Source organism: Centrocercus urophasianus, unplaced genomic scaffold (genome assembly GCF_019232065.1).
Source record: "Centrocercus urophasianus isolate 14NV4802_14NV808 unplaced genomic scaffold, USGS_Curo_1.0 seq_30, whole genome shotgun sequence".
Classification (NCBI taxonomy): Eukaryota; Metazoa; Chordata; class Aves; order Galliformes; family Phasianidae; genus Centrocercus; species Centrocercus urophasianus.
Window position 1 is genome coordinate 11,485,479 of NW_024884867.1, and position 20,573 is coordinate 11,506,051.

The 20,573-nt window shown below is 42.4% G+C and overlaps 2 protein-coding genes across 6 annotated transcripts in view; one reads left to right on the forward strand and one right to left on the reverse strand.

The window, feature by feature from the left end:
* Positions 1-1,473: 1,473 nt before the first annotated feature.
* COMT (catechol-O-methyltransferase) lies at positions 1,474-20,544 on the reverse strand. 5 transcript variants are annotated; one of them, XM_042828549.1, is made up of 5 exons: positions 20,334-20,544; positions 7,908-8,190; positions 6,150-6,343; positions 4,679-4,810; positions 1,474-2,701 (listed from the first exon to the last, which is right to left on the reverse strand). In XM_042828549.1, exons 2-5 carry the CDS (start codon positions 8,188-8,190, stop codon positions 2,522-2,524), a joined length of 789 nt encoding a protein of 262 aa, XP_042684483.1. In that variant the 5' UTR covers positions 20,334-20,544; the 3' UTR covers positions 1,474-2,521. The 5 variants fall into 5 exon arrangements, with proteins under 5 accessions (XP_042684483.1, XP_042684485.1, XP_042684487.1 ...); XM_042828551.1 differs by lacking the exon at positions 20,334-20,544 and adding an exon at positions 20,002-20,043; XM_042828553.1 differs by lacking the exon at positions 20,334-20,544 and adding an exon at positions 19,722-19,740.
* The window catches only part of TXNRD2 (thioredoxin reductase 2), a 51,332-nt gene continuing 50,571 nt past the window's right edge, over positions 19,813-20,573 (forward strand). Inside the window, exon 1 of the mRNA XM_042828546.1 lies at positions 19,813-19,888. Coding sequence (XP_042684480.1) covers positions 19,813-19,888 — 76 coding nt within the window. The remainder of the gene's footprint in view (positions 19,889-20,573) is intronic.

Consider the following 20,573-nt stretch of genomic DNA (forward strand, 5'->3'; position numbering starts at 1 on the left):
TAACTAACAGTACTTGGTGGGATCAATCATTTGTGACGTGTTGTGAGAATTGGCTGATGGTTGTGTTTCAGAAGAGTTCTGTCAATTTGAAGTTTTCTATCACTGATGTGCTCACAGCAGCCTTTAAACACATTTCCAGGTGCCCCATTCCATAACTGGCTCATCTAGGAATAGCTTGTGTCTTCTAATTACAACAGGTTGATACTGCAGTAGCACTCGTTATGTTTTTAGAATATATTTGAATTAGAAGAACGATTGTCTGCCTTTGCTTCTTACAGAATTCAAAGCATGAATTTATGTTAAAAAGTAACCCTTCTCCCTTGGATAGCTCACATTTTTATACTGGTGGCTCAAGATCGCATTTGCTAACTGACCAAAAGCCTATTTCCTAATTGCCAGTCATCTAATCAGGCATTTTCCTTTTCATCCTTTGTCACCAATAATTACAAGCATTTCAAAAGTGTTGTCAAGCAGAAAAAATGATCCTGCGTGTAAAATTTTGTAAACAATCTGATGATGCACTGTTTTTTGTTGGTTTTTTTACAGCTTGTCATGTGGGTGCTATCTTCTTTGTACTACAAGGTGGCAGTTACATAAGCACACATACTGCACGTTCCTTACCTATTAATGCATCTACTGAAATACCCAAGCTAACTCTAGAAGTTCCCTCCTTTACTAATTTTTTTATGGTCTCTTAACCAGCAGTTTGGGCCCACGTAGCAGTAGGAATTTATTTTTCTGATTCTCTGTTGTAGAAGTGCAGAAACAGTCTGTCCCTGCCAAGGTACCCCTCAGCACCCATCTCTGAGACTTCAGTTTGTTTGCCAGTCTGTGCTCAGTGCCCTGCTTTGGCAGGAGTGTCTGCTTAGATGCAGAAGTGTTTAAAGCTAGAAATGAAAGAAGAATCTTAGAAGACACGACCTTAGCTGCACACAAAAAGAAATCTGGTCATCTGCAATTACGCAGGGTTTCCATTGCACTCTGAAAACTCATATATGCCAGTAAACAGGCTTAAGGATTATTTTCTTCTTTGAAACTTTTAGAAAAGTTGCTTGAATCACCTGAAAGATTTTGACCCATTGATATTGAATTGACTTGAATTGTCAGTAACAAGAGGACCTGCTTCTAAGGGAGTTCACCTTGTCTTTCTTGGTCTACTTTTGAACTGTGTCACCCTCGCCTGTAACACTTTTTTCTTGTATACTGTGGGGTAATTTTCTACAATGTTCATTACTGGTGTCCTCAGGATGGATTTTCTGTAGCACCCGGGCCAGGACAGATACCTCTTTAGAAAGGTGAGCTGTAAAAGGAAGAAACTGCTAACAAGTCTGAAAGAATCACTGATGAAAATTACAGGAAAGAGGTTACCTCTGGTTTTGAACAGTTCAGTGTTTCTGTGGTTGTTCCGAGGCTGGAAATCTCAAGTGCAGTGCAGAATCCATGGAAAACAGAGGAAGTCGCTTTTCTTCTCTATTATTTTTTAGTTTTTATTCATAAAAGCAGCCATTGGCTCATTATATAATCACAGCAGGGCATAGAAGGAAAGAAGAGTAGATTTCTGTATTGTTCAGGTGAGTCAAAAGACTTCAGATTTGGTTTTATAAATCTTCTCACTAATAAACCTTGCCATTCAATGCTGACTACAACTCATAGGTTAAACAAGGTGTGCAGAACCCACCTGGTAAAACCCATTCTCACTAAACATACATAATGCTTTAGAGCAAGCAGCTTCCCTTGCCTCTCAAATGCACACACAATATATATACAGTATAATAAAGGAGTGAGTAAATGTAACGACGGGATGAGTAGTATTTTCTCAAGATCTAGTGATGTTGTCATTTTGATATTCTGTTAGAAACAACCTGGTTTTTGTTATGCTGTGTTCATTTTAATCTGCTTGCTTCTCCAATTCTCCCTGCATGTGCAGATATAATAATTTTTTTCTTATGCACAATTCTGTTACACTTTCCCATCACTGTGTAGCTTTGTCTTCTTTCAGTATGTGCCCTTTTCTTCAGTATGGAGATAATTAACATTTTCAGCCATGCAAAAATGCATCTTACATTATTATAGGAACCTTCACTGGTGGAAGTGGCATGAAAATAGTTTAGCATAACCAGGGTTTCTGAGTTCTTCTCTTGCAACATGCATGCTTTTGTCACACTCGGGAATGGTAAGGCAGTTTAGCTTTAGAACATAAGTTCTTAGAAATTGAGTGGCTTTTTCCGTGTTACTGTAACCTTACCAACTGTGGTTGTTCATGTTTGAGCTCAAAATAACAGACTGTGTTGTTTGACAACATGTTGATCACCTTGGGTTTGCTGTATAATGTGAAGCAATGAAGGGGCCTTTAAGTGGATGCCCTACTTACTCCAGATCTTGGTTTCCACCTGATAAAAAATGGTTCCCACTAGGTGATAAGCTTCAAAATACAAACAGCAAAATGTAAAGCACAGTCCAGTTAACCTGTGTAGTTACATTTATGTCATTAGAAACAAAGACCGAGTATTAACAGCTGTCTTTATCCCAAAAACACAGCCTTTTCCATAGCATCCTGCACTTCCATGTATTCCAGCTGAGATGGGTAGGTACTGCATTGGAAACGGGAGTTGTTGCGGATATATTTAACAAATTCAGGAGCTCCTGGGAAGATGATATTGTCAGCCAGAAGAACTGAGCCCTTCCTCAGCAAGCTGCATTCCTAAAAAGAAGAGAAATTGCTTCATGGTGGCTGTTAAGCTGACGTTGTCTTGTATGCAATTTGCTTTTGTATTAACCGTGTCATGTTAAAGTGCATGCATAAAAAATCCGTTGATTTGGGAGGCAGGAAGAAAAGACATAGGAGAAGCTGAACAACTCTATCCAGAGAGCTCAGTCCTTTGTTGTCACGTTTAGCATTCTGATTTACTTCTGCTAACACATTACAGAGATGCTGATAAAGTTGGGTCATTTGGGTTCAGAGATAACAAATCAAGTGCAGTGGAGGAGTGCAGTTTGCTGCTTGTACCGTTTCCAAACACAGGTACATGATTAATAAGTGGGTTTTGTTTTGGCTGTCATGCCTAAAGTTTGACACCTTTTTTTAACATGGCATTAAAACGTTGTAGTGGCTATCAAGGTCATCTGAGAGATTGGAATGTACCAGTCTGCGTTGGCTTGTCCTAGTAAAACTCAAATGTGCTAACAGAGTAAGTGAGATGTTCCGAGCTTGCTTTCCTCTCACCTTGTACAGCTTTCTGCTGCTCTGTTCAGGAGCAGGGTGTGAAGCAGGATTAGTGCACAAGGAAGATCACTTTGACAAATTTCCACAAGACGTGATTATCTTGCAATATTCAGGCAAACTTCCTCTGGCCTGCAACTCATGTAAGCCTGCAAGTGACACGTATTTCTCACTGGTCACCAGGATTTCAGATTGTTTGTCAGGCTTTTCTAGATGTGCATGAAGAGGAATGCTGTCTGGGTCATTTGAAATAGATGCTAAAACTGAGTTAGAAAGTTTTAAACATCTGAGAAAAAGTGGGGAGTTTTTCTACCTCTTTCTGCTCTGAATTTTCTTAGTTTTTAAGCAAAGCAACTTTGTCTCACAGATGCACCAGACAAATCACAAATTTGGAGGTGAACTGCCTGTTTGTTTTGGTCATGTTATGGGGGTTAAGCTCTGATAAGTGTGCAGCTATCTCTTCCTGGTGGAAAGACCTCTGTTATCATTACACAGCCTGTTTAAAAGAAAGCATTCTCTGGATTCAAAATAACTGAAGAGAGAAGCATTTTCTTCAGCTCCTGGTAAATTCAATACTGGCTGTTTGTAACACCAACTTTCCTTTTTGAACAGCTATCAGGAAAACAGGAATGAAATTTATAAACAGGAGAGCCTGGATGAGAAAATATTTCTGTAAGTCTTAAGCAGGGATCAGAAAGGAAGATGGTGGGTTCTCCATGTAGGAGGCAGCTTTGGGAAAAAAAAAAAAAAAAAAAAAAAAAAAAAGGTGCATTTGTGAGGAAAATAACTGAAAAATGGCACTTCCATCCAAAGAAGCAGTTCTAGAAAGTTTTTATCAGTCTGCAGTGCCAAAGCCAGGAGAGTCTGTGTATGCTGTGTAGATAAATCCAAACGTGAATCTTAGTTTAACACTTGAAAACATCTTTCCATCCAGAAGTACTCCAGTTACCCCACTTCCAGTGTTACTTCTCAATGCCTGCTGCATTACAACTTGTTTTGTAACACTAATGGCTATGGGATGTTGGAAAGAAATGAACAAAATTTTTCCTCATTTAGGGCTGCAGATAAAGTTTGGCAGAACTTCTCTAACGGCTTTTCTGGAGCAGTCTACTGTTTTTCTTATGGTTGGTGTAAAATCAAATAATAAGGTGTAAAAAAGGCTCCCAGAAAGATGATAACGCAGCTGTGCTAACAAAATAGTATTTCATCAGAAAGTCCTGCTGGCACCACAATTCCAAGCAGAAAAGGGTGTACTGAGGAAATTGGAGAAGTAAAAGTGGAGCAGCAATATGCAGGTCCCAGATAAAAGTTTAGGATCCTGTCCCCCAAACCTCTCTTTTCATATATTTGCTATTTTGACTGTCCTTCATTTTACAGAGAAGGTACTTCATTTGGAATATAGGCCTCACAGACATTTAGGCATTTGGTACTTTTAAGACTGGAATTGTGCAAACTGACCTGAAGCAGGATGGTGTCTGGTGCATATCTGTCTTTCCAGTGGTCCACGAAGACAAAATCCAGAGTATCCACTTCATATTTTTTTTTCAGCTGGGGGATAATTACCTCTGAGGGGCCTTCTAGGAGTTTTACCTGAAATGCAAATCCATCTGATGAATTGCAAACCATTAAGAACATGCCTCTAGCTCATTTTAAATTGTGGCCAGACATCAATGATCCTGCTTGTAATTCAATATAACCTCAGATTGAGGCTCAGAATGCAGCTTCTACCGTTATTTGGTACAGTTGGGTCATGTGGATTTCTTTGTTGTTGTTTGTTTGTTTTTGTTTTTTTTTAAGCAGTTAAATTCACCCATGTTCCAAAATATTTTTTTTCTCTATTATTATAAAAAGAGGGAGAGGTGAGAAAAAAAAGTAACCTGTTGTTTTTGTTAGATAACATGATTCTTCAGTGGAAACGTGGGAATCTTCTGTTGAAAACAATACTTCTATGAATTTTTTTTAGTTGCATCTCAGTTAAATTATGAAGTTCAAAGTGGAGCAGAAAATGAAAAGCATACAATTCTTTAGAATACATCCAGAAGCTACCATATGGAAAATTGATATGGCCAGGAAAGGAGGAAGGACAGAGCCTATTGTACCTCCCTTACAGGTTTTCTGGCATAAATACTGTTAAGCTGAAAGAAATTGCTGCACACTGATCTGTTAAACAAGTGTCATATTCTGTAAGTGGAAGGAAAAAATAGTAAGGAAATCTGTCTGGTTTATGACTCACAGTTCATCAGATGATTAAATCAGATGGAGGGAAATGCAATTTTAGATGTCACTATTATTTCAAGTTCTCATCAAGAAGTTAAGAAACATCTCTGAGAATCTCATCTTCAAGGTGGGATTTATTTCCAATAGTTTTATCATCTCTGTTGAAATTGGTTGGCTGGTCGATAGAGTGACACTTCTTGGGTGTGAATCCTGTGATCTGCTGTAGGTAACTGCCTGGGGCTGAGATGGATGACAGACTGGAAGCACCTGCCTCTCAGCCAACCATAGAAGGTGTTGAGACATCTCACACTAGGCAAACTTTAGGTGCATATGTATATGTACTGTGAGCAATTATATTTGGGTAAATGTATCTTATGTGAAGTATGTTCACATAATGAAATCTCTTCTGTGAACTTTTGTAAAAGAATTGGCTGTGATTCAGTTCTCTTGATGCTGACCCTCGTATTTTTATACAGAAAACCAGTAGTCCAGCTTTTGAGAGGTAATGCTATCAAGTCCTCAGTTGTACTTCTGTGAGAGATCAGGCACAGAACTGAATTTAGGAGCTAAATTTAGGAGCTGTTGATATAACAGTAAAGGAAAACAAAATGTCTATGAATGAATGTGGGATAGAAATTGTAGAAAAGTTCCTGATTACCAAGAGGAGGAGTCTGTGGGCAGTCTAATTTTCAGTAATGAAAATGGCACGTACCTTATCTTGTACTCCAGCAAACTCAATCATCTGTTTAGCTATAGCAGCAAATTCTGGGTTGAACTCCACAGTGAGAAGACGAGCACCTGCTTTCAGCAGCCGAGCAATCCTAACAGCTGAGTAGCCACAATAAGTTCCCAGCTCCAGTGCAACTTTAGGATTGATCTCTTCCACTGTCTTGTCCAGAATTACACCTGAAAAAAATGGAAACAGGTGAACTTCTAACAGAATGAACATCTGAAGATTAAAAGTACAAACTTTCAACAAAAAAAAAATCTTAGTTTCATGTGTTTTTGAGTGAGGAATTACCTGATTTAAGTATTTTTAGTGTACAAGGGAAAAATGTGGTGTGTTTTTCCAGACCTGGTTGACCAGACCTGACTTCTGAGTGCTTGTATTTGTTGCAAATGTTACAAGTAGTAGCCTGATACAAAACATCTCAGTCTAAATAATTGTCTTTAAAGGGAAAAAGTCTAATCATAAGTTGCAAGATATTTGAATTCACTAGATGAATTTGTAGGATGGAAAACAGTCAATTGTTAACTAAAAAAAAAGTTCTCAAAAAGAAGTGACAGTGTACTGCTACTGCATGTGCAGTCCTTCTGAAAAACTGAATGTATCTTTAAAAACTCAACTCTTAGTTATATGGCTAGAATCTAGATAGCTAATCATAAGAAGTAACTGAAGGGATTTTAATCTGAGCCACAGACTGCCTGAATGGGTGTATACATTGAATTACCTGATTTGTTTATGAATAGTGTGGTGTTAATACTTGCATTCTGAAATCATGTGGTCATTCTGAACTGAGGATACACTAACTTTGATGGCTCTGATAGAGAAGCCATTTTCTCAGAGGAAAACTGGAGTGAAATGTTGAAGAACATAATCCCAAATAGTCCAAGTTCATATTTCTGAGAATTCCTACTGCCATAACCTCACCACCTGGCACGCAGAGGAGCTAGTTTCACAAAATGTACCCCTTGCAGAGAAGCTTTTTTATTACAGTGCTGACAGTTGCACTCCGTTAGTTATGTTAATCCCAGATTGAGCAAATTTTCACTGCAGTTTCCTAGTAAGAGGTACTTTTGTGTCTAATTCATGGTGAACATGTTAACGAACATGTTAACGTTTTGTCATCACAGTCTTCTTTAATAGACTGTAATTTTCCTGCGGCTAAGAGAAAGAAAACTTTTGTCCACATAGTTTCCCTTGGGAGACAAGAATGAGATGACTTACTTGCTCCATAGCCATAACATCTGATAACTGCTTTTGTGTATTACGTGGCTAGGACCCCTCCCTTCAACATTAACTTACATTTATGCTTGCAGATACAAAACTCTTTTAAAAGTTTAAAATACTTGCCACTTTTTTTTTTCTTTCTTTTTTTTTCTTTCAGACTCAGTAACTTTCAGCTAAGGATCTGAAAGTGCTGAAAGTAATTATGCTTCAGGGACACCCTTTGTGGTACCTAAGACACAGCATAACTCTAGATTTCTTCCATCTCGTCCCCCTCTTCTTACACACTTGCACACCACACTACATTTTGATGCTGTGACTTGCTGGATTACTAACTAGATCCTCCTCCTCTAAGATGTTGGCACAACCATGCATTAACGTTTACAGAACTACTCCGCTGACCACAAAGCTGTGGTGGGATTTTTTTGCAGCAGAGAGGACTGACCATGAGCACACAGAAAGATGTCCTGTGTTCTGTTAGTCTCGAAGGATCCTTCAAGTGCTGACCCCTGCTTCAATTACCTTTTACATTACCCACATTCATGGCCCACTCTTTCTCAGAGCAGTATTTATCTATAGTTTCCATCACACTACAGGGGTCTCCTCGGACTGCATTCTGCAACACAAAATTTAAAATCCTCTGTTCTTTGCTCTGATTCATGATGAAATTGGTTATTTTCTCCTTGATTATTTCATGCCAGATCAGGGCAGCAGTGGCATTTTTCCTGATGAGTACCACGCAGAGCAAGGAAATGAAAAGCAGAACGAAGACAATGAACAAAAGGACTGAAGAGCTCTCCAGCATCTGGAAAGAAAGAGGAAGAAAAAAAACAACCAGAGTTAAGGCGGTCCACGAGAGAGCTATAATTTCTTGTAAATGTTCACCCAAATCACGCATAACCTACCGTGTTAAACGCAGCGCACACCGCATAATTATGATACTGTACGATATTGTACCGAGTTGCTGGAAATCCCTCCCTGTCGCTTGGTAATGGACGGTGCTCGCGGCGCTCCCTTTACGAGCCTACTTTACATGCAGTCAACAAGTAGCTTTATTTAATGCTCTGCTCCCTTCCCCCACGCAGCTGCGCAGCCCTGGCTCCAAGCGTGCCGCTGCATGAGAAGCGCTCTGACCGAATCTGTTCTAACTAGTTTTCAAAGGATTCCAAATCTTAATTAGATTCTGCATGTGATCTCATTTTACTGATTTCTGAACACTGGGAAATTTGTAAGTTTTAGTAAGAAAATATGACACTTTTCACTCCAATTTTGAGCCAAGGATCAGCAGACGCTGGGCACAGGTACTATTCTGTATGAAATCGGTTCCCAGGACAAGTTTTTAATGGGCATTCAGATCTCCTTGCTAGCACCTGCCCCTCTTGCATGCTCTGCAGAGAAGCTGAGCTGGAAGGAATTCATCCGCTTCGCTCCTTTTAGTGCCTGCAGCAGAGGGAGCCGGGAGGGGTGGCTCACAGAAGATGGTAGCCTTTCTTACTCGGGAAGCTTTTGACACGAACCATCAATCTGACACTTCTGAGGGAAAAAAAAATACCTACGTATGTTTTTTTAATAGCAGAGATGCTTTCTCACTGGTTATAAAAATGTAAAGCTAAATCCACGAACCAGAGAAGAGTCTAGGTTCATGAAATTCAAGAGATGTAACTAAAGGGCATATTCTATTACTCTGATGGACCAGCTGCAATTACTGATGGGACTGTGCCTGTTCTTCCCCTGAAATTCACTGCCAGCTGCAAGTGCCTGCATGTGCGCAGCATGGGTGGTGTGTGTGTTTGTTTGTGAGTTCAGGACATGTGAACATAAAGCTCAGCAGATGTCACTCTGTACAGCTCAAGCAACAAATCCCCTCAAAGCCGTTTACTGATGGGTTTCAGACAAGCCAGCATAAAGAAAGTTATGTTTATTTCCATGCAGGAGCGACAGAGCAAAGGATCTGGTAAGTAAGCAATCTTCGAGTATTGATTTAGCCTTTCAAAAGGTACCAAACTAAGGTCTGCAATATATTTGTTCTCACTTCCCCTAGGATTGTCTCACAAAAGTCCTAAACGTTAGGGCGGTCAGCCCTCTGTTCTGTACAGGCCCACATCACACGTGGGAAAACCCATACCACTGCATTAAATTTGAGTCATTGTGCAGAACACATGTTGAGTTCAGAAGCTGACTGAGTTGCTATGGAGACACGCTCAACATACAATACAGCTGATGTTTGTTCACCCATTTACTTATCTTAGTTGCACTGTGAGCATAATTTGGAGCAGCTGAAAGTATTTATTTCAAATAGTCACCAATACTAAAGCTTTCCTATACAATGCTTTCCTTGCAAAGACTGACTTGAGATGCTTCCTTTCAGGGCTCACCAGCACCGTTAGCACACAAACATCCTCCTCAGGCTTGGAGTTTTCCTGACATGAACCTGGTTCTTTGTCTTAACAGGATCACAAAGGTCCGGATGTCGAACTTTCTTTTTCCCTTCTATGCACTAGTAGTTCTGGTGAGCAGTCCCTTCCAGATAGAACAGCTGCTCAGGAAGGATAGGGCTACGAAGATAGGGAAGGGTCTACAGGCCAAGAGGTATTAATTAGGAGCAACTGAGGTTTAACAAGTTTAAGTTATTAGACATGGTTTAATAACTTCACTGAATGGACATGCTTGAAGGTAAAAGCCTTCACTTCCATATTATGATTTAATGAGGTTCCAAATGCACAAGTTAGCACTGCAGTCTCTTCTGTGCATTAGAAGCACCCCGATAATGTGACCCAGTTCTTTAAAAACTAACATCTGAAGTGGAAAATAGTAGGTAATATGTGTAAATAAACAGAAAACTGGATGGATAACATCATGGAAAGAGATGAATAACACTTATAGCCAAATCTATTTTCATAGAGTTTAAAAGACAGAGTTTAAAATAAAGAATATTAAAATTTCATGCCCAAACCTGTCCAACTACTGGCAAGCCTTTCAAGGCAGTGGATTATTTTCTTGCGCATCTACTCTTACTCATTCCATTGGCTTTATGAGACCAAATCACAACTCAATCAGTAGTTCAGTAGCTTTCCCTGCCAACTGTAATCAAACTATTATCATTTAAATGGGAATACCTGTTTTATATTACAGAGGTTAAAAAACACACTTTGAAATAAAGAAGCCTACGGAAAACATGAGAATTTGCTATTCCAACTTAGCTGCCTATAATAACGTAGCAAAGTTGTTCCAGTGGCTATAAAACAATCCTGGCTCAAACTTAGGGATCTATTACAATGGCAATAGTTGTTAAGTTAGAGGATTCCTGCCCCTCTTACCTCCATAGGATCTCCAATTTCTCTACAAGTATAAAAGTGTCATGGGCTGGAGCACAAAGCAATGCATCCTGTTCTCTACCTGAACATTCTTGCACAGGTGATTCCAGATGTATCACCACAGATTACAGTAAAGGTCTTTCAGTAATCATAAAAATCTTTTCTACAAAGACATCAGACTACCATTCTCCATCAATGTAATGAGAGTAAACTTTGTGACCCCGAGTCAGTGGATTTAGGTTTGAGTCTATTTTTGGCAATAGTTATCTAATCTGACCTTGTGTGAGTTGCCTTACCTCTGCTGCCATAAGAAGGTTAACATTACTGGGAGTATTGTGAAGCTGAATTAATCTTTAGCAGAAAAGTCCTTGCTATGGAAGAACAAAGTGATCTTATCTGTGTTAGCCAGATGGCTCCATCCCGGGACACTGAGATAGCCAACACCTCTATGAAATTACTAGTCTCGAGTTTATGAAAAACAGGGGAAATGCAGAAACAAAGACTGCTTCATATACTTTGCATAAGTGATTTCAGCCTGCTTACTCATTAGGCCTCTGAGGAACGATGTTACATTCAACACTGCCTTAATTTTTCATGCATATGATCTAACTGCCAAATAGCAGTTGGTTGTTCAAGGGTTTATTACCAAGAACCCAGACAGTCCTTCAACATTCTGATGCTAAAGAGTTCAGAATCTAATTTAGACTTGATTAGCTCACACAACCTGGTGAACGGGGAGTGCTTGATAAATTTATACCCTCTCACTTTTTTCCACAGAAGAATCTCTCCATCAGTCCGATCTCCATCAGTGTTGATGGTAATAGAAATGGATTACAATAGTGGAGTGCCTGGGGACAGCGAGGCCTGCACTACTTGCAGAGATGCTGCTGCTAAGTGTGCAATAACCAACGGTTCTCTAGAGGTGTTCTATAAAAGCCATATAACTTACGATTAAGCCCTCCTACACACACCTCTGTGAAGCAGGTACTGTACCCCCTACCTTTAGAAAAAGGTTGAAAACGTTTTTCAGGATGTTTAAATTCAAGCCTTTTAGAAGCTTGTGCTGAAATTATGCCTTTAGGTGCATGCATTAAAGTAAGTGGAGGATGTGCCTGTTAGTAAGGCTGTATTAGCTGTTTAAGAAGCACTTGAGAAAACAGTGCAGAAGAGTTGGCATGTTTCTATGCACATTTGGAAGAATGTCTGCTTCCCTGCAGTAGGCGGAGATGTGTGCTGTGCCACAACCCAGACAGCATTCCTGACTCTTTGTCCAAGTTCTCTTGACTGAGGCAATCTCTGTTTTGTGGCATTTTGCTTTTCTTGATCTTTTTCCAGAGCATGAAGGGCAGAGTATTTTGATCAGAAAGTTTAAACTAACTTCTGCCAGACATATTGTGTTCTGTTGCTGTAGGGAAAATGATTGAACAGCTTCATATTTTAGACCTTCTAAAAATAAAAAAATAATAATCTTTTTACCTCTTATTCATTATTGTTCACTTGTTCTCAATTGAGTGCAACACTGTGAAGAATAATCACAGTATTGCCAAATGCAAATAGCTTTGCCTCAATGGAAACTCAGTCTGGGCATCAGACATTCACATTTTCCACTGACATCATAAAAGCAAGCTGAACAAATTTTATATACTTTTCACTTGCATGAAACCCAAATTTCCTCTTCTTAGGCTTTTTCAAACTGCATTTTAGCTACCACGACTACAAATAAATAAATAAATAAATAAATAAAATCAGACTTCTATAAATAAAAGTCCTGACTTTCTTTTCCCCAGTCCTTTAATCTTCCTTTTCCTCCTTCTTAGATTGCAAGAAAGCAAATACAAGTTTCTTTTCACTGGACAAAAGGAAAAGAACAGAAAAGTACTTATTGCCTTCCAAGGAGCCCCAGCAACTAAGCTTCATAAGAGTGTTTAACTCCATTCTCCATAGATTTCAATTAGGATAACTGCTATGCACTTAAAAGTTCCTCTGCAATAACTATGGACTGAATGGCATCAGTACTGGCACCCAAAGGAAAGGTTTACATCAGGTTATGTGGCCCCACAGGGTTTACAATAAGCTGGCCTCACAGGCTGACATCTCCATGCAGCAGGCAGGCCCATGTGGATCTGCTGAGCTGTGATTCAGACTGGCCTGATAAACACTGTGCATGATGAAAACCAAAGCCTGGAGAAAGAATTCTTTAAGGGTAAGAACAGCACTTGTCAGGATTGAGACCCTTCCAGATATTCCTAGGAAGCACTTTTTTTGTACTTCCTCACTCCAGAAGTCCAGATGTGTTTGTACTACTTGCACCAGTGCCTGAAGTCAGCTGGTTAGGATGGCTCAGCTTAACAGCACAAATCCCACCTGGGAGGCAGAGAACTCCTAGAAAGTTCAGTGTTCTGCCTGTCAGCACACCACGATCTGGCCTGGAAAAAGTTTTCCAGCTGAGGTTTTTGTGTTCCCCAGGGAATGAACAAGCTTCTTTTGAATGATTCTGCCCTAAAAATGGCAGAAGAGAGAAAAGGCTGAAAGAGAAACGACCAAACTTTACCCCAAGATTAATTATTGTAACAGACCAATATTGTGCTCTTTGTGTCACAAAGACCAAGGGCTGAACTCCTACTATCCCAAATCTCCACTGTGTGGTCCTGACCTGCTTCCAAGGCTACCTGCTGATCTACTGCAAATCTGTCCGTCCCAGCACAGCTTTCTGCTCTGCACAAGCTGCTCTTTGGGCCAGAGAGAGTGAACGATGGAGACGTGGTAGCGAAGATGTTCACTGAGGAGCCTGAAAGAACATGAAGGAAATTGCTGCTGAGCTGAAGGTTTATCTCTATGAACATAAACTGCTCTAGCAGGCCAGGCAAGGTGGGATCTGCCACAGCACAGCGGGTAACCAAAGCGCTGTGTGAAAAGCAGCAGCCTGCTTCAAATCCTGGTGGAATGCCTTCCCCAGAAAAATAGCTGGAGTGGAGGCAGAGTTTCTCATGTTTTAGCTAGAAATTGCGTTTTGAGAAATCCCTCCTGAAAGTCTTAGCAAAACTGGTATGGATGGCCTCACACAGCAAGTTTTGGTTTCAATGACCCCTGCCAAAATCATGTTTTTTCAGAAAATTCCTCATCAGTTCTAATTCCAGCGATCCCGAAGGAATGCAGAAAGTGTGGGACTGGCAGAGATAAACACGATACCAACTCCAGGCTGCTAAGAAGTATTGTTCAACTTGAGTGACAAGTAGCTGTTTGCAGTGTTAGTGTGGTTAAGCTCTTTAACAAACTAAAGCTGAACATCAGTTAATTTTTCCTCAGCACTTATATACTGCAATGCTGTGCAAAGGCAGGACATTTTGAATCTGAGCTCAGGGCTTTGTTAGAGGAGTCCATGGCTCAGTAAGCAGTAAGCTTATGTGCAGAAATTGTCACAGCTGTTTATAAAGATCACCAGTCTGACATGCAGCTAGTAGTGTAAGCATGAGTTTGTGTTTTAAAGAACAGGAGGTAAGGGGTGAGTGTCCTTAAAGGGCAGCAGAGAGAAACTCAACAAGCAGCAACAGGGCTAGCAAGCAGAAGTCCTAGCTTTTGTTGTTATAATTTCTTCATAGACATTTTGCTGAAACAGAATTCCTGACTGAAAATGAAAACTGCATAAAATACAGCTGAGCGCCACGTTTATAAAAGCAGCTATTCATGGTCAATTATTAACAAACTAAAGCCAGACTTGCATTCAGCTTTTTCTCAAGTACAGATAAGTTGCAAATTCTAGCAAACTTACATCCGTAAATTACTTTTCCAGTTTAGGTGGGGTTATCTCATCTCCTTGCTTTCAGCTGTCGAGGTTTGCAATGCAGTAGAAATGCAGTAGAAATGCACTACACACAAATATGTCCTACTCTTTCCCTGAAAAAGCCTGCCAATGAATACCAGTCAAAACGTGGAAAATGTTGCTTCTTTCATGTTCAGCACAGTTTAAAACTGTGGTATCATCTAACAAAACAAATCATGCCAAGTCTGAGAAACAGAAAAATATAAATATGTACCTTTCTCAGTACAGCAGAAGCTGTTCCCTCCAATCTTTTCCTGTGCTGTTCTGGTGGGTGCTTTATAGAATAAGAGTCCAGGAGCCCGCAGTATTCAGTCACGTTCAATCACATCAGAGGAATAGCTTATCGGCTCTGTTACACAGACTCTAAAAGGAGCAGTGTCCTTTTTCCCAACTCCTCCTTTCACAGATTTCTGCACTCCTTAAAGGTGCTCAGTGCTCTCATAATCTCCGAGAAAGCTATCCGTCTGTTCTCGATGACAGTGCTCTTGTTACCTAGTTACAGCACAGCCAATGCTGACAGAGTCAGGTATGAGCCAAATCTGCGCCCAGTATAAATGCGCTGCGTTCAATCGAGCAACTCCAGGAATGAATTTGGCCCAAGGGACATAATTCTTTTTTCAGCTGGGACGTGGCATGTATGGCCAGAGCAGAAGTTGTGGAAACAAGACCCAAGCACGTGGGTTAAACATAGAGTGCTGCTGAAGGGGAGGGGAGATACACACTGCAAATTGCTTAACAGCTGTCATGGAAGGAGGGTAATCAATGTATTATAGTCCAGAGCATGACAACAGAGAATAATGGGAAGTGGATGAAGGGAATAAACATTTACACAGCTAAGAAATAACTGAGGATCACGGTGTTTTCAGTAACCCTTAACAGAACATAGTTAAGACCCTGCAAAATAGCACAGCACCTGGTATCAATACAGAATAACTTTGAAGCATCCCTTCCATGTATAACAGAGCCTTAGCTCAAGAGATATTTTCTTATAATCCAGACATCAAGCAGAACAAAGAATGAAAAAATAGTGCTCTTCAGCTCCACCAACAGTTTCCTGTATGGCCAAAGCTAGCACGAAAAACACGACAGGTTGTCTGCAAAATCCATGATGCCACCCACAGTTCATTATCACTGAGAATTTCTTTTACTGTTGGGCTGTGGTGAAAAAAGCTTAAAACAGTGAAATTTATTCTGTGTGCTGACCTGGCCAAGTAACCATACAGCCTTTTTTTGGAGATGTCTTTAAGGTAACTCTAGCTAGTTGTGAACTGATGAGTGGCACCAGCCCATACTCCACTTCACCGCATAAATTAGTGCCAAAACTCACCAGATTGAGTAGTGTCCCATGGCAACACTTCTAAAGAACTTTCAGCTTTGAGCTGAATAATATTCTTCAGGCAAGGAGCATGGGTGGAGCAAACGTGCAGCAGCACAGAGCTCAGAGGGCTGGCAGAGATGAGCTCAGACCTGTCTCCACAAACTTGACTGGACTTGCAACACACCTCACTGCCTCTGAGGGAGGCCATACGGTTGCAATCACATGATGCACTGTGGCAGTGTTATCCCCACTGTGCAGAGCACTGGGCTAAAGCTTTCCCAGTAAATCCATGCCTGGCACAGCAACAAATGGCATTCCCTTCTTCTAATAACCCTGCTCAAAGATTTTTTTGAAAGCTGCGACAAAAGAAGACAGGAGAGTTAGCACATCACAAGCCCCAAAGATCATGTGAAACACTGAGTGGAGGAAAATTCTTTCGAGCTTGCATTTTCGGAATAGCAGGAGGGATTTGCTTTTATGTGCATTTGCTGTTTTCCACAGTCAAATTAATTTATCTTGCTGAGAAATATGCAAAAGAGGAATTTTGAAAAAGGAAGCACTGTTCATTTATGAATCAGGAAACTGCCTGGAGAAATGTAAAATAAGAAACAACTAACAGAGAAAACAGATGGCCAGAAAAGTCATAGTTTAGAATGTAACACATAATACAAGCAGTTAGGCTACTCTGCATCTTAAGGAGTAACCACAGACTGAAAAACTTCTTGCTTTCACCAGCTTTAGAACTCCTCATGAAAATTGCAGAGCTCTGTTAGTCTACCATAATTCTGTATTTTCTCTCTATACTTTTTTAGTACAACACTTTGAAACTATTTGAACAAAGTCAAGAACTTAAAACCACATCTCATCCTGCTGGTTTTTTGTTTTTGTTTTTTTGTTTGTTTGTTTTGTTTTGTTTCATTTTTGTCACATGCAATGGATTAGTTGTACAGGAGAAACCATGCATGTAAGTTTCTATGGGGCTAAAGAAGAAAATGGCATAGATGAACCTCTGGACAATGAGTCCTACTCTAAATAATCTGAAAATAAAATAAAAAGAAAGCAAAAAGGTAAAACAGCAACAAAGCTGAAATGTTAAACCGATTTTGTTAGTTTGTGCACAAATGTTTCCAGCAGAGGAAACGTTGTAAGCTAACAGATGTGTTATTTGTGACAAGATGTCTTTGGGAGATACTTAGTATGTATCAATGATTTTAAGGAAACAATCACAGATTCCTCATGTCAGGAACAAGGCAAACTAAAATCCAGCTAAAAGTAACATTGGAAAATTCTTGCCACGCAGCTCAGGTAAGAAATGTCATAAATGCAGTAAACATACTTCTGTTGTTCACCCAAGCTCCGTGTTTTCAAACACGTGTCCTCACTTGTCAGCACAAATCCCACGTAGGTATGTTTTCCATTTACTTAGCAGTTTGGTTTGTGAAGTTTCCACCTCGCTTTGGACAAAGTCGAGGGACAGCTAACTGCTCCTCCCCCGCTCCCTCCCCTGTTGCTCTGCCATGTGGTTCTCTCAATTGCCAGGGACCGTTTGTACTTGTCTTTAACCATGTGCATGCCTTTCTTCCACATGCTTCCACATGCTTTCCTTTCCCTCCTTCTTCCTCACTAACAATAAGGACACCGCATCACAAACCAGCGGAGGATAACAAGAAAAAAAAACAGGGTAAAGGCAATCATAAGAGATGGAAAGAAACCAAAAAGTCCCACCTTGCTGTGGAGGCCTTAGTTCAAACAGTGATCCAGTCCTGTTCACTGACACTACTCTACACGATTAATTAGCTCATGCTACAAAATGCAGCTTCAGATATAAATCATTTTCTACCCCACCCACTAGAAACGAAACAATGCTGTGACTTTCAAAGATGGCATCTGCAGCCTCCCACCTCCTTTCCCCACCCCTAATGCGGGAACATTAAGCATAAAGCAAACCATCCCAGAGAAAGATGAAAGATAAAATGGTGCAATTGAGAAGTCCACGTTTCTACAGTGTCAGTTAGGTGTTCTGTCCTGTTTGTCTCCATGTCATGACTTCCTCTTCATGAGGAAGAATTGAAATAAACCATGGGTAAGTGTAACAAAAATTACTTATGAAGAAAAATAGAGAAGTAGAGAAGCCCAAGCGTTCCTTACAATAAATTCAAAAGCTGGAAGTCTGCCCATTAACAGAATGAACTCATGCATAACAAAACTTACATTACTGTTGCATGGACTTATATACATTTGTGACACACATCATAGTATTGTTTCCTTTGACCTGTTAATATTATACTGAATAAACATCCCACTGGAAACCTCACCCAACTCTGGATATTCCATGACTGTATGATTCTAATGTACGAGATTAATTTATGATGTTAAACATTGCTACCCGCAATGATAAAAGTCAGTATAACAATGATAGCAATCTTTTAAGAAGGCTTTTTTAAAAAACCTTTTAAATCCTTTAATGATCAAACTTGTGAGAACATGCAAGAACAGAGCAACAATATGCAAACTTTGTACTTTCCTGGTGGGGAAGTCTTTGCCTGTGGAAATCCACAACGCTTTATCGTGATCTGTGAGATACAGCCAGAGGGCTGGTGCTGCATTCTGTCAGCAGTAAGCAGCAACTATGGATAGTTCTGTTTCCTAGATGACTTATGGATGCCAAGTGGCAGCAGCTGACTCACATTCAAGTTAGAAAAGAGAGGATGTGCTTGGGAAGAGATAAACATCTGAAAGAAGCTAGAATCTCACCACCGCTGTGTAGGCTGTGGTTCTTGGGGATTCTGAGCTCTAAAACGATGAAAGCAACCAGGAATGCTAGTATATGATGTGGCTGTTACACAGAGCATTTGGCCAAGATCCTTTCCTTCAACGCTTTAGAAGCAGTACTCAGAATTGATCAGCATTTCTGTCCTAAATTTCCTCTGACGTTGCTGTTTAGAGGTAGCAATTTTTAAATAAAATCTGCTGCATCTAAGGCCTTCTTTTATTAGGAAGATAAGATAAAGCTGCAGGAACATTTCTTCATAAAAACTCGTTTTGTGTTTGGGGTGATTCAGTTCCACCCTTGATCTGAACCCCACGCTGGGTAATGTGCACGTGCTCAACTCTGCCCAGTTGGCTTCGGGGCAGCGGCTGAACCGAACAGCAGGAACAACTTCATACGCACCGACCTAAAGAGCAAAGCGATCACTGAGCGCGCTTTGCTCTGCGGCACTTACAGCTCTGGCAGCCGCACCGGTCGGCTCTTCCTACCGCCGTTGGGTTGGGGTATCTCTCGTGCAGCTGGAGCCTACTGGAGGAACCGGCTGCTGCACTTGTGCTGTGCCCGCTTCCCCCGGCTCTGCCCCGCGGCTGCCAGTCCCTGAGAGGACGGTGACACTTTTCCTCTCAAAACGATGCGGCCGCGGGGTCATTTATCGCTATCGGCAGCACGAGCCAAGAGCCGGGCCTTCCTCCCCGGGCACGGCTTTGATCGATGCCGCCGCGGCGCCGGGAGCGCCGCCCCGTGGGAGGAATCGGAGCCGCCCCGCGGGGCTTCGGTCCGCATCGCACCTGTGCGGCTGTGCTCGGCCCTCGGCGCGGATGCTGGGCAGGGACGCGCGCCCTCGGAAAACCGAACAAAAGGATTCGCGGCATCGGCAGCGCTTTCCCCTCCTCCCGAGGGCCATCCCTGAAACCGGTCCGCTGCGTTCGAGCTGGCGAGAACTGAATCGACAGAAGCGGTGCCGTTTCTGTCCCTTTCCCGAAAGTTGGATTTGTAACACCGCCCGACTTCCCCGCCGCCAGGCTGCGCGCGCCCGCCACAACCTCCGCTCTGCAGCGGCCGCCGCTCCTCACCGCCGCGCGCCCCCGCCCCCCCGGCGCTCGGCAGCGCTCACCCGCCACGCGCCGCCGCCGCGCTCCGCTCAGGCGCCGCTCGGCCGCCTCGCAGGGGTCCTGGCCGGGCGCGGAAGCCCTTTGCCGTACGGCATGGCGGCGCTGTGGCGGCGCGGGGAGCGCTTCCTGGGGCTGCCGGGGCCGCGCCGTACGGCGCGAGCTCTCTCAGGTACGCCTCTGCCGTGCCCGGCGGTTAGCGGGCCGCGCTCTCGCCCTGCAGCCGCAGCGTCTCCCGAAGCGCTGCCGCGAGCCGCTGGCGGGATGAGGCCTGCGGGGCCTTACCAGAGTCAACGCCGTGCCGCGAGGCGCCGCCGGCCCTCGGCGCCCTGCGCGGGCGGTGCGCGCCGCCTCTCCCCGCAGCGGCTCTCGCAGCCGTGGCCCCTGCTTTCCAGAGGGGAAGGGCCGCACGAGAACGGCGGGACCTCGGCTTAGCCCCGGCGTGACGAGAGCTGCCCGCCTCCGCGCTGAGCCGCTGAGAAGAGTCCCTCGCTTTGGGCAGCGCGGGAATTGGGTGCTGAGGGCTGCTGGAGCCTTGGCTGCCTTGCCTGGGCTGCTGGCTGCTCTGCTGAAGCCCTCCTGTGCTCGCTGTTAATAAACAAAAAGTCGTTCCTCACCTCTGGTTGAATCTCAGATCTCCCCCGCCGCTCAGAGCTGCTTTGTAAGAACGTGCTGACCTGTGGGAGAGGCCTGCTTCCCCCTGCTCGGTGTCGTGCCTTTGGGGCCCCTGTGGCAGCTGGGCTCGGCAGGCCTGATAAAGCGGGCACTGAAATATGTGTGCGGGAATTGCTGTAACACAGGGACGGAAAGGCCGTACCGGATCCTACCCGCAGCTGAGTGTGCAGGAAGAGCTTTTG